This window comes from Crocuta crocuta, unplaced genomic scaffold (genome assembly GCF_008692635.1).
Source record: "Crocuta crocuta isolate KB4526 unplaced genomic scaffold, BGI_CrCroc_1.0 scaffold102, whole genome shotgun sequence".
NCBI lineage: Eukaryota > Metazoa > Chordata > Mammalia > Carnivora > Hyaenidae > Crocuta > Crocuta crocuta.
This window is the reverse complement of record NW_027530019.1, coordinates 9,857,408-9,872,471: the sequence shown is the minus strand read 5'-3', so window position 1 is coordinate 9,872,471 and position 15,064 is coordinate 9,857,408. Positions and strand designations below refer to the sequence as shown.

At 37.0% G+C, this 15,064-nt stretch overlaps 1 protein-coding gene across 5 annotated transcripts in view; it reads left to right on the top strand.

The window, feature by feature from the left end:
* The window catches only part of WDR76 (WD repeat domain 76), a 72,121-nt gene that overhangs the window by 53,451 nt on the left and 3,606 nt on the right, over nt 1-15,064 (top strand). For 4 of the 5 annotated variants that reach the window (XM_077764509.1, XM_077764508.1, XM_077764506.1 and 1 more), the window contains 4 exons: nt 1,818-2,035; nt 2,601-2,753; nt 4,383-4,436; nt 10,957-12,578. In XM_077764509.1, coding sequence (XP_077620635.1) covers nt 1,818-2,035; nt 2,601-2,753; nt 4,383-4,436; nt 10,957-11,212 — 681 coding nt within the window. In that variant the 3' untranslated portion in view covers nt 11,213-12,578. Of the gene's footprint in view, nt 1-1,817; nt 2,036-2,600; nt 2,754-4,382; nt 4,437-10,956; nt 12,579-14,958; nt 15,023-15,064 lie in introns of those variants that run through there. The other variant, XM_077764507.1, reaches the window with a different exon arrangement.

Sequence of the window (15,064 nt, the reverse complement as noted above, 5' to 3'; positions counted from 1 at the left end):
ACACAATGCACCAGAAGCTTCCAAAGGCCTGAGGAATCCATTAATATTATCCCAGTGATTACATTTTAGTTTACTACTTAAATATCTACTACTTAATCCTTACAATATTCATACTATTTGAAGTAAGCTTTCAAATTTGCTTAACTGTATTAAATGTTCTTAATAATTCTTACAGATCAAACTTTTTTTTAATAATATGGATTTTAATCTTTGTGAAGCTTAGGATGATTTAGATGTAGGTTTTTATCCTTTATCTTATTTTGAGTGTGACTTTTAAAATTTCTTGAAGTCCTCAGTATAAGAGCAATTTATATGTGATAGACAGTGAAGAGAACAAGACCATCACTAAAGTTGCTTTGTAAATACTAATTGATGGTCTAATTTATGCCTTAATTTTTTACTTAAGAGATAATTTTTGTGAAAAGTGTTCTTTAAATTGTTTAATGGTTATTAAGGTACAATCATGTAGTTATCTATGCACTTTGATTATTAAGATACAGTCATGTAGTTATCTATGCAAGTCATGTTCTGTTTTGTATTTCTCTTTATTCTTACAAGAAGGATGGAGTTTGAAATTTAAAGATGTGTATGTGTGTGTGTGTGTGTATATCATATTAGTCACTTAATAATAACTATACTTAATTTTTTAAATAGGTTTACTGACGTAATTTACATACCATACAATTGACCCACTTAAAGTATAAAATCCAGTGGTTTTTAGTATATTTACACAGTTATGAAACCATTATCAGAGTCTAGTTTTAAAATATTTCATCACTCCGGAAAGAAACCCCCTGCCCATTAGCAGGTAGTCCCAATTTTGTCTCCCCCAAACAGCCCTAGACAACCATCAATCTACTATTTATAGATTTGCCTATTCTGGATATTTCATATAAATGGAGTCATACAATTTGTAGTCTTTTGTGACTAGATTCTTTTACATAACAATGTTTTCAAGGTTCATCCATGTTGTAGAATGTGTCATTACTTCATTCCTTTTTATGGCTGAATAATATTTCACTGTATGGATATACCACATTTTCATCATTTGGGTTGTTTCCTTTTTTTTACTATTGAAAATAATGTTATTATGAACATTCATTTATAGCTTTTGTGTAAACATATGCTTTCATTTCTCTTGAGTATATACCTAGGAGTGGAGTTCCTGGGGCAAATGGTAGCTCTGTGTTTAACATTTTGAGGAACTATCAAACTGTTTTCCAAACTGGCTCCACCATTTTACATACTCATCAACAATATATGAGTGTTTCAGTTTTTCCATCTTTCCAACACTTATTGTTGGTTACCATAGCCATCCTAATGAGTATGAAGTCCTATGTCATTATGGTTGTGATTCTTATTTCCCTAATGATTAATGATGCTGAGTGTCTTTTTATTGGCTTATTGGCCATTTGTAGTTCTTTAGAGAAATGTTGATTTCTCTAAATATTGGATTCTTTGCATAATTTTTAATTGGATTATCTTTTTGGTATTGAGTTGTATGATTTCTCCATATACATACACACACACACACATATATATATACACACACACATATATATAATTTATTTTGAGAGAGACAAAGCATGGTGGGGGAGGGGCAGAGAGAGAGAGAGTGTCTCACACATGATCAGTGCCTTTGTTTCTCTCTCTGTAAAATGGGGTGATCATTTTGCTCAGTGTGTTTTGTGGGATGATGGAAAGATAAATGAGATTGTTAGGTAAAGCATTTTATAGATCTTTACCAAAGAATTTATGTGTCAGTTTTCTTTAAAAAGAAGAGTGTTGTATAAGTTGATTGTTACTTGTATCCTTAGGTATGTAGAGATGAAAGAAGTAGCTTTTCCTCCTTTGACTTCTTGGGACAAGATGCCTCCACTTTAATAGTAGGACACTGGAATGGAAAGATATCGCTAGTGGATAGACGGACACCTGGAACTTCTTATGAGAAGCTTATCAATTCTTCTTTGAGAAAAATAAGAACTGTTCATGTTCATCCAGTGCATAGACAGTATTTTATCACTGCAGGATTGAGGTATGTTCTTCATAAAGTTTTGTGGTTTAGGCCTTTTAAAGTTAGAGTACTGCTTTAGTTTGGACGTCAAAGACCTCCGACTTTTGTGATACTCCATATAGTGAAATAATTTTTCTTTTTACACCAATTGAGGTTTTATCGAGTGATTTTTTTTTTTTAAAAAGAGAGATTCTTTTGGATTTAATAAATAGTGAAAATATTAAACCAAAACCTGTTTTTGTTTTCCTTGGCATCATATGCATTTACTTTAGTCTTTTGAGAAGAAAACTTGGAAAAAAATTATGTGACATATAACTTGTTTGTGTTCATTTTTTTCTCAGAGACATTGGAAAACCAAATAGAATCTTGTCTCTCTGTATGCACTGTTTTCATATATATGCTGGAGTTTTGTAATTATTCTAATATTTCATTTTTTATCTACGTAGTGTTTGTAAAATTATTACAGATTAGAGTGTTCTTTCTTAATTCTTCAGTTTCATGAGTATTTGTCTAATTTATGTTCAGCACTGTTCAAGAGCTCACTACATGTACCTTGGTAAAACTGAGAATTATTCTCCCCTTACAGGGATATTCATATTTATGATGCAAGGCGCCTGAATCCCAGGGGAAGCCAGCCTTTGATTTCTTTGACTGAACACACAAAAAGCATCGCTTCTGCCTATTTTTCACCTCTTACTGGTAACAGAGTAGTGACCACATGTGCTGATTGTAAACTGAGGTAAATTGGGGAGATAGAAATGTGTTGTTAAGGAATCTAAAGAGTCTGTAGCTACTGTGTCAGTCAGCCAGTAGTTTTCTTTACTACTGCTCCCTATTAGATTGCTAGTATTATTGTTTTGTAGCATTTCTCTGTTCCTAGCCAGAGCAATAATCTGTATTTAATGGTTTTTCAGAAGTTTTTGGGTCTGGAAATTTCCTTGAGATCACCAGGAAAGGTCTATAGCTACTCTAGAAAGTAGATGTCAGGTTTTCCTTTGAGCCCTGAGCAATCCCAGAAGTTCCAATAAAACCAGGCTGTAATATGTTGGTAGATAGATAATTTTAGCATAGGGATAAACTCTTATGTTGGGGAGAGTGGGGTCTGCCTTACACATGAAGTGCTGAGTAGAAGTTATAGAGTCCAAGACCACGGACAGGCAGGAAAGACAGCAAAAATTGGGCTTCTGTACAAACTACTGGTTACAGTTTTATGGTTTTAGGTTTGGTAACTTCTAATAGCTACTTCCTAAAAATGGCTTTAAAAATGAAATGTAAACCAATTCAACCAAAACTAGAAGATAGTGCCAATAAAAAAGATGTGGAGAATATTAATGCAACCACAAAGGAAATTATTTTGTTCTCTCTGTAATCCCTGTTTTTGCTTAGCTTTGTAAGCATTTATCATTTTATGAGAGTTTTTACCTTAAGTGATTCTGGAATTCATTGGCCTAATAGTAGGACACTGAATGGAAATATATCACTGGTGGATAGACAGTATTTGTTGAATGTATCTATTGAATATATATTGTGGGCCAAGTTTTAGAAAGGCATCTGATTTCTGCTGGACCCTTCTATTGGAAGAGCATGGTTTTTGGTTTGTGACAAGTGCCCAGTTAGTTTCTAGTAAAGTCTGTGAGCATTAGCCAGGTGGGTACATTAAGAAATTTAGTCACCAGGAAGTGCCAGCCCAGTGTCTCTTTTCTACCCATACAGTTTTCTTTGTCTCAGAAGCTACCTATTTTTCCCATTCCTGTTCATTTGCACTGTAGAGTTTACATTAGGTGTTAGTGATTTGGCTTTCTGATCATCTAATTAGGCAATAAGCTCTAGTGGCAAGGAATTGCACTGGAATAGCTAGGTGCAAGAAGAAGGGAGAGGTGGTGTGATGTGGTTAGTTTCTTTCTGCTAGGGTACCTGGTGGAGGCTTCTGTACTTCTTGGTCAGTCATAGTCTTGTCAGCATCTGGAAATGACATTGTTCAGTCCCTCAACTAATGAGTCTCATGGGGAAGTTGCTCTTGGTACGTGCATGCACTTTTAGGTTATTTGTACATTTTCAGATCATATCCCTTTATATATGATCTTTATTACTGTGAATCTGAATAGATTTTACCAGATTATCACTTAAATGTGCATTTCATATTTGGGGTAATAGCATTTAAATAAATTATTTCTAAACTATAAAGCACTGACTTTTGTAATATTTCTTATAATTTTTGTTAAAGCCTGATCCTATATATTTTAAAATAGCAATCAGATTTCGTATCATGAACCAATGAAAAGTGTGTTAAGTACACTGATGCTCTTTAAGAAAATTTTTAAGAAACAGTAAAAAGGGTATTACTTTATTCTTGATCTTTATTTTGCAGAATCTTTGACAGCAGCTCTATATCCTCTCAGATTCCTCTGCTCACTACCATCAGGTAGGTTTCCATATGCTGAATAATGTAGACCCTGGATTGCTTTTAGCTATTTGGAGTACATACATTAGACATCTGATTATCAAAGAGATGTAATAAGTCTGATTTTTGTATTACATTAAGTGTCCCAGGTGGCTAGTTCCTATCCTGTTTAGCTGTGTTCTTGCTTCCAGGTTCCCTGTATCTTTAAAGAGGTTCAGTCTCTTAGTCAGTAGCTATTGTCTGCAGCTGGGTAGTTATATTTGGTTAAGGTGGATGACTGTGTTCCAACTCGAATTATTCATGTTATCTTATTAAAGAAGATTTGTAACTACTTATCTGCTGTGAGGCCAGCTGAAGCTCTCTTTGTACCTATTTGTTTTGGGCTTATATGGTTTCCCCACCTTCCCACTTACTTTTTTTGGTTACCTTCTTTTTTGCATCTGCTACTTTTAATATATGTACAGTATCCAACTTTCATCAATGCCTTCTTCCTAGATGTCCCTCTTTATGAGATTTATCAAGTTAGGAATAGGGTATGCAATATGTTGATTATTGCTTCATGCATTTTATAGTCTGTGGAAGCTACATTTAAGTGTTTGTTTTCTTTCTCATAAATTGTCCCTCTTCATTTCCTTTTTCAAATTTCATGCCCATTGAACATTGATTCTTCCTTCTCCCTTCCTTCCAGACCTTGGCAACCACCTTTCTACTTTACGCTTGGTAGGAGTACTTTTAACTACTTTAGATACTTCATATGAGTAGAATCATAGTACTTTTCATTTTGTGACTAGCATATTTCACTTGACGTCATGTGTTATGACGTCATGTTCTGTCATGTGACAGGATCTCCTCCTTTTTTAAAGCTGCATAATATTGTACGTGTATTCCACATTTTCTTTATCCCATTTATCTGTCAATGGACATTTGGTTTGTTTCTACCTTTTGGCTGTTGTAAATGCTCCAGTGAACATGGGTGTGCAAATATCTCTTCAAGGTCCTTTGAATTTTTTTGGATATATAACCCACAAGGAGGAGTTTTTTAAATTTTTTCAGGAATTTCCATATTGTTTTCTGTAGGGGCTGTACCATTTTAGTTTCTGGTACTACCAGCAGTACACCAGGGTTCTAATTTCTCTTGTGTATTCATCACTTGTTTTCTGCTTTTTAAAAAAAAATATTTATTTTGAGAGAGGGAGAGAGAGGAGAGGAAGAATCTTAAGCAGGCTCTGCACCATCAGTGTGGATCCGGATGTGGGGCTTGAACTCACGAACCCATGAGATCATGACCTTATCTGAAGTCAATAGTCAATAGACACTTAAGGGGCTCCTGGGTGGCTCAGTTGGTTAAGCATCCAACTTTGGCTCAGGTCATGATCTCATGGTTCATAGGTTCAAGCCCCATGTCAGGCTCTGTGCTGATGGCTCAGAGCCTGGTGCCTACTTCAGATTTTGTGTCTCCCTCTCATTCTCTCTGCCACTCCCCTGCTTGTTCTCTTTGTCTCTCTCTCTCTCAAAAATAAATAAACATTAAAAAAAAGAGTCGGACACTTAACCAACTGAGCCACCCAGGTGCCCTTCACTTGTTTCTGCTCTTTTTTGTTAGTGATTATCTAAATGGGTGTGAGATAATACATCACTGTGGTTTTGATTTGCATTCCTCTGATGATTAGTGATGTTGAACATCTTCTCATATGCTTTTGGCCATTTATATATCTTCTTTGTAGAACTGTCTAATCAAGTCTTGCCCATTTTTGAAATGGGTCATTTTTGTTTTGAATTTTAAAAAAAAATTTATTATTTTGAGAAAGAGAGAGGGAGAGTGAACAGGGGAGGGGCAGAGAGAGGGGAGGCACAGAATCGGAAGCAGGCTCAGGCTCTGGGCTGTCAGCACAGAGCCTGATGTGGGGCTCGAACCCACAAACTGAGATGATGACCTGAGCTAAAGTCAGACGCTCAACCAAATGAGCCACCCAGGCACCCCTTTTTTGAGTTATAGGAGTTCCTTACATATTATGCATATTAACTCCTTGTCAAATACATGATTTGCAAATATTTTCCACTAATTTATATGTTGTTTTTCATTCTGTTGACTGTATCCTTTGTTGCACAGTTTTTGAGACTAATATAGTCCTATTTGTCTGTTTTTTGCTTTTCATGTCATATCCAAGAAATCATTGCTGAATCCAATGTCCTGAAGTTTTATCACTTTATTTTCTTCTAGGAGTTTTGTTTCAGGTCTTATGTTTAGGTATTTAATCCACTTTAAGTTATTTTTCTGTATATGGTGTAAGATTACTGTCTAACTTTGTTTTTTATATGTGGATATCCAGTTTTCCCAGTACCGTTTGTTGAAGAGATTGCCCTTTCCTTATTGTGTGGTCTTGGCACCCACCCTTGTTGAAGGTCATTTGATCATATACATGAGGGTTTATTTCTGGGCTCTCTGTTAGATTGGACTCTATGTTTTTTTTGCCAGTACCATTCTGTCTTAATTACTGTTGCTTTGTAGTGTATTTTGAAATCAGGAAGTGTGAGGCCCCCAACTTAAAAAAATCTTTTTTTAAAGATTGTTTTGGCCATTTGTGGTCCTTTGAGCTTACGTATCAATTTTAAGATTTGTTTTCTATTTCTATAAAAAATTGCCATTGGGATTTTGATAGGGATTGCATTGAATTCATAGATCAGTTTGAATAGTTATGGATGTTTCTTTTTTTTTTTTTTTTTATAAATCAACTTCTCTTTTAATGTTTATTTCTGAGAGAGAGAGAGACAGCCTGAGCAGGAGAGGGTCAGAGAGAGAGGGAGACACAGAATCTGAAACAGCCTTCAGGCTCTGGGCTGGCTGTCAGCACAGAGCCCGACGCGGGGCTCGAACCCACGAACCATGAGATCATGACCTGAGCCGAAGTCTGACACTTAATCGACTGGGCCACCCAGGCACCCCTAGTTATGGATGTTTCAACAATATTAAATCTTCCAATTTATGGACATGATGCCTTTTTATTTATTTGTGCCTTCTTTGTTTTTGTCATGTTTTGTTTTCAGTGCACAGATTTTTCACTTCTTGGGTTAAATTTATTCCTATATTTTATTCTTTTTTGTAAGTGGGATTGTTTTCTTAATTTCCTTTCCAGATTGTTCATTGTCAATGTGTAGAAATGCAGTTGTTTTTTGTGCATTTATTTTTGTATCCTACAAGTTTGCTGAAATTGTTTTAGGTTACCAGTTTTTTATTTTAGTGTGGAGTCTTAGAATTTTCTACATATAAGATCATGTCATGCTAACAGATAATTATACTTCTTCATTTCTCGTTGGGGTGCCTTTTATTTTATTTTTTTGTCTAATTGATTATCACATGACTGTTTAGAATGTCTGTCTTGTTGAATGCTTGTTGGTGTAATGGTGATGGCTCACAGGTAGGATATGGCTGCCTGTACAGTGTGAACACCTGGCATTTAGATTAGTGTCTCTAGTCCTACCAGATTTATGTTGGTAAGAAACATAATTCAGTACTATGCTGGATAGAAATGGTAAGAGTGGGCATCTTTGCCTTTTCCCTGATCTTTGAGGAACAGCTTTCAGTCTTTCACCATTGAGGATGATGTTAGCTATGGCCTTTTTGNATGACCCAAGCGAAAGTCGGACGCTTAACCGACTAAGCCACCCAGGCGCCCCATCTATGGCCTTTTTGTACATGGCCTTTAATATGTTTAGATTGTTCCTTGTGTTCCTAGTTCATTGAATTTTTTTTTTTTTAATATTTTTACTTATTTCTAGGAGAGAGAGAGAGACAGCGTGAGCAGGGGAGGGTCAGAGAGAGAGGGAGTCACAGGCTGAAACAGGCTCCAGGCTCTGAGCTGGCAGTCAGCACAGAGCCTGACGCGGGGCTCGAACCCACGAACTGCGAGATCATGACCCAAGCGAAAGTCGGACGCTTAACCGACTAAGCCACCCAGGCGCCCCTCGTTAAATGTTTTTATTCATAAAGGGTATTGATTTTGTCAGACGATTTTTCTGCATCAGTTGAGATGATTATATGATTTTTTTGTCCTTCGTTCTGTTAATGTGGTATATTATGTTATTTGAGTTTTGTATGTTGAACCATCCTTGCATTCCAGGTATACATCCAACTTGTTCATAGTGTATAATCCTTTTAATGCACTATTGAATTTAGTTTGTTAGTATTTTGTTTAGGATTTTTGCATTAGTATTCATCAGGGATGTTAGTCTGTCATTTTCTTGTAGAGTCCTTTTCTGGTTTTGGTATCAGAGTAGTGTTGGCTTCAAAGAAGTTTGGAAGTGTTCCCTCCCCCTCAATTGTTGGGAAGAATTTGATGAGCATTGGTGTAAATTCTTTAAATGTTGGGTAGAATTCTCCAGCGAAGCCATCTGGTCCTGGGCTTTTTTTTATTGGGAGGTTTTTGATTGCTGTTTTAATCCCCTTACTAGTTAGTTACAGGCCTATTTAGATGTTTTTTTCTCATGATTTGGTCCTGCTAAGTTGTATGTTTCTGAGAATTTATCCATTTCTTCTGGATTAGCCAATTTGTTGGGATATAATCGTCTTGTAATCCTTTTTATTTTTGTAACATAAGTTTTAATGTCCTTGCTTTCATATCAAGTAATTGAGTTACTTCCATTTTGTCTTTTATTCTTTTTTCCCTTTTTTTTCCTAATCTAGGTGAGGGCTTGTCAATTTTGTTAATCTCAAAAAAACAACTTTTTTTCTATTGTTTTTCTATTCTCCATTTAGTTCTGCTTTAAATTTTTCTTTTTTAATGTTTATTTTTGAGAGAGAGAGAGAGAGAGACAGAGCACGAGCAGGGGAAGGGAAGAGAGAGAGGGAAACACAGAATCTGAAGCAGGCTTCAGGCTGTGAGATGTCAGCACAGAGCCTGATGTGGGGCTTGAACTCATGAACTGTGAGATCATAACCTGACATTTAGCTCTGCTTTAATCTTTATTGCTACTTCCTTCCATTAACTTTTGGTTTAGTTTGTTCTTCTTTTTCTAGTTCCTTGAGGAACTAGAATGTGTTGATTTTGAGATCTTTCTTTTTTAGTGTTTACTGCTACAAATTTCTCTCTCAGTATTGCTTTCCTAGCATCCCATATATTTTGGTATGTTGTGTTTCATTTTTCATTTGTCAGATATTTTCTTTTTTAAAAAATGTTTAATGTTTTTTCTATTATTGAGAGAGAGAGAGAGCGAGCTAGCATGAGTGGGGGAGGGGCAGAGAGACAGGGAGACACAGAATCTGAAGCAGACTCTAAGCTCTGAGCTGTCAGCACAGAGCCTGATGCAAGGCTTAAACTCATGAACATGAGATCATGACCTGAACCGAAGTCTGATGCTTAACTGACTGAGCCACCTAGGCCCCCTGTTATCAGGTATTTTCTAATTTCTCTTATGACTTCTTCTTTGAGCCCCAAATGTATTTTTTACTTAAAAGTTGTATGGAATATAAAATTATCTCAGGGTTTGGTTACCAAGGGAATACAAATATGGGATTATAGATTCTATTAAAATGGCACTAACTTAGATTGTATATTTCTTATTTTTAGGGCTTCTTCTATTTGTATGTTTAAAAAAAGGGAGGGCAGGGATTCCATTGAGCTAGGAAATAGTGAAGAATAAGGGTGCTATTTTATTTTTTTTTTTTAATTTTTAGAGATTGCATGAGTTGGGGAAAGGGGCAGAGGGAGAGAGAGAGGGAGAGAGAGAGAATCTTAAGCAGGTTCCATGCTGAGCAGGGCTTGATCCTACAACCCTGGGATCATGACCTGAGCTGAAATCAAGAGTTGGTTGCTCAACCGAGCCACCCAGGTGCCCCCAAAAGGTTCTATTTTAATAGACAGTGACCATCCACTGAGTACAAACCACTGTGCTTGGTACTGGAGATTCAGAAGCGCAGAAGACATCATCTCTGTTCTGATTTTCAGGGAGTTTTTTGTTTTTTGTTTTGAGAGACAGAGTGCATGCATGTGTAAGTGGGCGAGGGGCAGAGGGAGAGGGAGAATCGTAAGCAGGCTCCATGCCTAGTGTAGTCGGGCTCTATCTCAAGACTGTGAAGTCCGAAATCAAGAGTCGGATGGTTAACTGATGAGCCACCCAGACGCCCCAAGAAAGGAGCAACCATGAAGGGACTAATTTTCAGGGTTTTGTTTTTTTTTTAAGTTTATTTATTTATTTTGAGGGAGAGAGTGAGCAGGGGAGGGACAGAGAGAGGGAGAGAAGAATCTGAAGCAAGCTCTGCACTGTCAGTATGGAGCCTGACATGGAGCTCACACCCATGAACTATGAGGTCATGATCTGAACTGAAGTCAAGAGTCAGATGTTTAACTGACTGAGCCACACAGGCACCCCTAGTGTTCAGTTTTATATGAAGGATGAGATTAGGCTGATGGTAACTCAGTAACTTAATGAGAAGATTGGCAGAGAAAACCAGCATTTAGGAGCAATGCCATGTTTACTGTCTGCCCATTGCTGCCTTGAGTTATTTAACACTTACTACCTTTAAAAAAATTGCTTTTTTCACTAGGCACAACACCATCACTGGGCGATGGCTGACCAGGTTCCAGGCTGTATGGGACCCTAAACAAGAAGACTGCATCATAGTTGGCAGCATGGCTCATCCACGACGGGTGGAAATCTTCCATGAGTCAGGAAAGCAGGTGCATTCTTTTTTTGGTGGAGAATGCCTTGTCTCTGTGTGTTCCATTAACGCCATGCACCCAACTCGGTATATTTTGGCTGGAGGCAATTCCAGTGGGAAGATACATGTTTTTATGAATTAAGAAAGTTGCTGAGTGTTTGGTTTAGCAACATCAGTTTGTTCAAATCATTGCCTGAGGAGCCTAGTAATTCATGTGGCTTGGTCTGTTTACTTGTTAACATATTCTACTTAGCAAATATAAAATTGATATTTTAGTAAGAAGTGCAAGCAGAATGTACTTTTAGTAAGGGAGAAGGCTGTTAAGTTGTTTCTGTAGGTTGGGGAGGGAATTTGACGGTGATTGCTTCAGCACTTTTTTTTTTTTTTTTTACAAATAGTTTATTGTCAAATTAGTTTCCACATAATGCTTCAGCACTTTTAATCAGGCAGTATATTGAGAAATTCTAGTATTATAAATTACAAAGCTTTGATCAGTGTTAAAAGTTTTTGTGGTTTAATGATATGGCTTTTGATAGTGATATTTGGATTTGTGGTTTCCTTTATAGTTTGGAGTGAATATTTATTTCTAGACTCATACACTGGAAGAGATCCTTGAAAGGTCATCTAACTTAGTGATTTTGAAACATTTAATTTTTTTTAATAGAGAGCTCTTTTCCCCCCTGCTTTTAAATTAAACCTTATGTGAAAGCCCAAGATAATTTTTGAGAAGCCTTAGTTCCCTTGGGCAGGGCCTGGGTCTGTGTGTGCTGAACCTTTCATCTCCTCTGGATGGTTCATGAGACGTGGCTAAGGAATTCTAGGGCTTCTAGGACTGAGTTTGGATCTGCCTGACCCTTGTAATCCAGGGTAAGATTGCCTTCAGACCAGTGTTTTCCACACTGTGGTTTGTAGCTATTCACATGAAATCAGTTTAGCCATGACCAGAGCTTAAAAAAAGGGAAAGGAAAGAAATAGTAAAGAGTAATAAATACAGGGTAGGTGTTGTTTTGTGAAACTTAGTTATATGTGCATACCTATTTGTATGTATATGTGCACATGTATATTCTGATGTAAACTATATGTCTTTATTACTGTGGTACTGCTGTGAGTCATGGTTAAAGAAGTGAAAGCTCCCACCTTAGAAGGTCTCAGATACTCTGACCTGTCCCTGTCTTTAAACTCTCCAGAGGAGTTTCATTATCCTCTTAAGTGAATACCTTCATTCCTAGTTCATATTTGGGGGAAATGTTATAAAAAACCACTTTTGGCATTTTTTGTCATAAATTTTTTTTCTCAGAAGTTAGGGCAATTTGAATGTGTTGTTGGGAGGGTAGCTACTAAATCAGTGACTAACATTACCGTGAGATGTTACCTTTTTTCGTTGCTCTTCATTGCCAAACTACTACTGAAGGACTATTGTAAATAGTTTTTGGCAATATGTTTGAATTCTAAGAGGAAATATTTTCTCATATTGTGTATCACAGAAATAAAGTCACCTGTATAATTTCCTTCTCGGTAATTATTGAGGCCTTGTTTATTACATAGGTTATGTTTATAAGTAATAAGAGTTCTCTGTTTTCTTGATGATAGAAGTATAGGAATTGATAAGTGAAATGGAAATATTAATTTATGAAATGGAAGGGAAAGCTAAGTGAGGTTGACTTCTATTAAACTGTCCTGGAGATAATAAATGAAACCTGTAGACTCTCTTTCCCTTTTCTACACCACTTCATTTCACAGGTCCCTTAGTGACACTACTTCTGTGAGAAGTGCTCTTTTTTAAAGATATTGAAAAATACTCTCATTGAAATTAGTACCATCATTTAAGCTTTGAATACTTGGTGTTAATTGCCAGGTTTCTGCAATAAGTGTTAGCAAATTCTTGATGTTTCTCACTTTTGTGGTTTCTTTTGCCATTTTAGCTTCATAAACTGTGCTATTTATATCTAATTCCAGTTAATAGAGTTCTGTCTTCTTGAGGCAATGCAGAAAGGGAGGAGAGTGAGTGGGGACTTGTTTCTCGGTGATAAGCTCTATAATGGAGTAATTGTTTAAATCTAGAAAGCACATAAAGGAAAATTGTCTCCCTTAGGACATCCTTAAACTGTAATCTGTTGTGAAAGGTACTTCTCCCAGAGACTTGCTTAAAGCTTTGAGGCTTCTGTAATTATTCATATGTTATGATTGCTCTCTCTCTTTGGGATAAACCTTTTTTTAAGTTGGGCATTATGATATCTCTTAAGCATGTAAGCTCTCTATTTCTCGAGTCATTTTCTTTGATATGCCCAGCCTTCTTTTAAGCCTTTAAGGAGGAAGGAGAGGATTCTCATCTTAGGTGGACAGAAACTTGGTCAAACTAGGAGAGACTTACAAATGATTAGGAATGAATAAATCTTAGATCCTTAAGTCCTATTTTGGTATTCAGGCCTTTGAGTTTCCTTTCCACAAAGATGATTGCAAAGGCAGTTCTCCAGGAAAGCAGGGAGCTTGGGGCTGTATACACAAAGATTTAAATCCTTTCAGTCAGTTATAGTACATGGGAAGGGAGGGGGGCAGACACAATTGCCTTCTGTATCAAACCCATAAGGAAGAAATATATGCCCTTTAACTTCAGGTTCCAAAAACTTAGGTGTCCCTTTGTTAGGCTGTCCCTTCTGACTTAGTACTATGGTACTGATGGCCAGTAAGGAGTTGTAGTTCCAGGACAGCATAGAACCATATTTTGGTTCATTTGATTATAAATGTTTTGGGATTTTCAAAGCCAAAGGTGAAATTTTATGAGGAAGATAACATTTAGTACAGTTAGAGGCAGGAATAAAACATTTTAAGGTACCTCTTCCTCAGATGAAAGCAATGCAAGAGGAAATGTTTTACAAGTTCTTTTGCCTATTTGATTCCACTCCATCAGCAAGGTGTAGGGGTGTGTAGAGGAAGCCTGTTCATGTGCTAAAACCAGGAGTGTATTCACTTGCAGAGGGGCTTGGTGATGGTTGAGGAACCCTAAGCAGAGGGAGTGGGTGCTAGAGCCCTGAAAGGGTCTGTACATAAGGGGTCCTCATTAGGTATGCACAGATGAGTGGCTGCCTTAAAGCTGTAGCATCATGGGGGCGCCTGGGTGGCTTAGTTAAGTGTCCAGCTTCAGCTCAGGTCATGATCTCATGGTCCATAAGTTCGAGCCCCATGTTGGGCTCTGTGTCTCCCCCACTTGCACTCTGTCTCGTTGTCTTTGAAAAATAAATAAATGTTAAAGAAAAAAAAAGCTGTAGGATCATGGGATCACCACTCATATCCAGTGGTCCTTAGGCTTTTCTTTAGAAAGCTTTTTTTTTTTTAAGAAAATGGTTGCAGAGAGGGGCAGGAAAGAGAATCTTAGGCAGGCTTCACACTCTGCACTGAATACTATGACCCTGGGATCATGATCTGAACTGAAATCAAGAGTTGAGTGCTCAACTTACTGAGCCATCCAGGTGCCCCTGTTTCTTAGGCTTTTTACTCTGCAGATCACTTTAAGCAAAGACTTTGTCATTAAAAACAAAAACGAAACTCCACTAGGGAGAGGATATTAGATATCATTTTATAGGTGATAGGAACCTCTGAAAATTTGAAGGTGGGTTACATAACTTGATTGGTGCTTTAGGAAGATGATCTAGCAGCAGAATGGAGCATTAAAGGGCAGATAGAATTGAAAACAGGAAGATTAGGTAAGAAACTAGCACAGTGGACCCAAAAGTTTCACTTTTCATCCTCATGGAATTTAGAAGATCATTACCAGTTTTGTAAACAGAGTGATGGTTACATAATCAGGTGAGATAATGTTATAGGAATATAGTTTTTAAGTTGTAATTATCAGGCTACTGAAGCAGTGACACCATTCTGTTCCCTTCACAGGAAATGTTTTCTGTTTTTCTTACTCCAGGCTTGAGTAAGAACACTGAACTAGAAGCTGGACCATGTAGGTTCTTGTTTCTAAAATTTTTTTAAATTTATTTTGGCG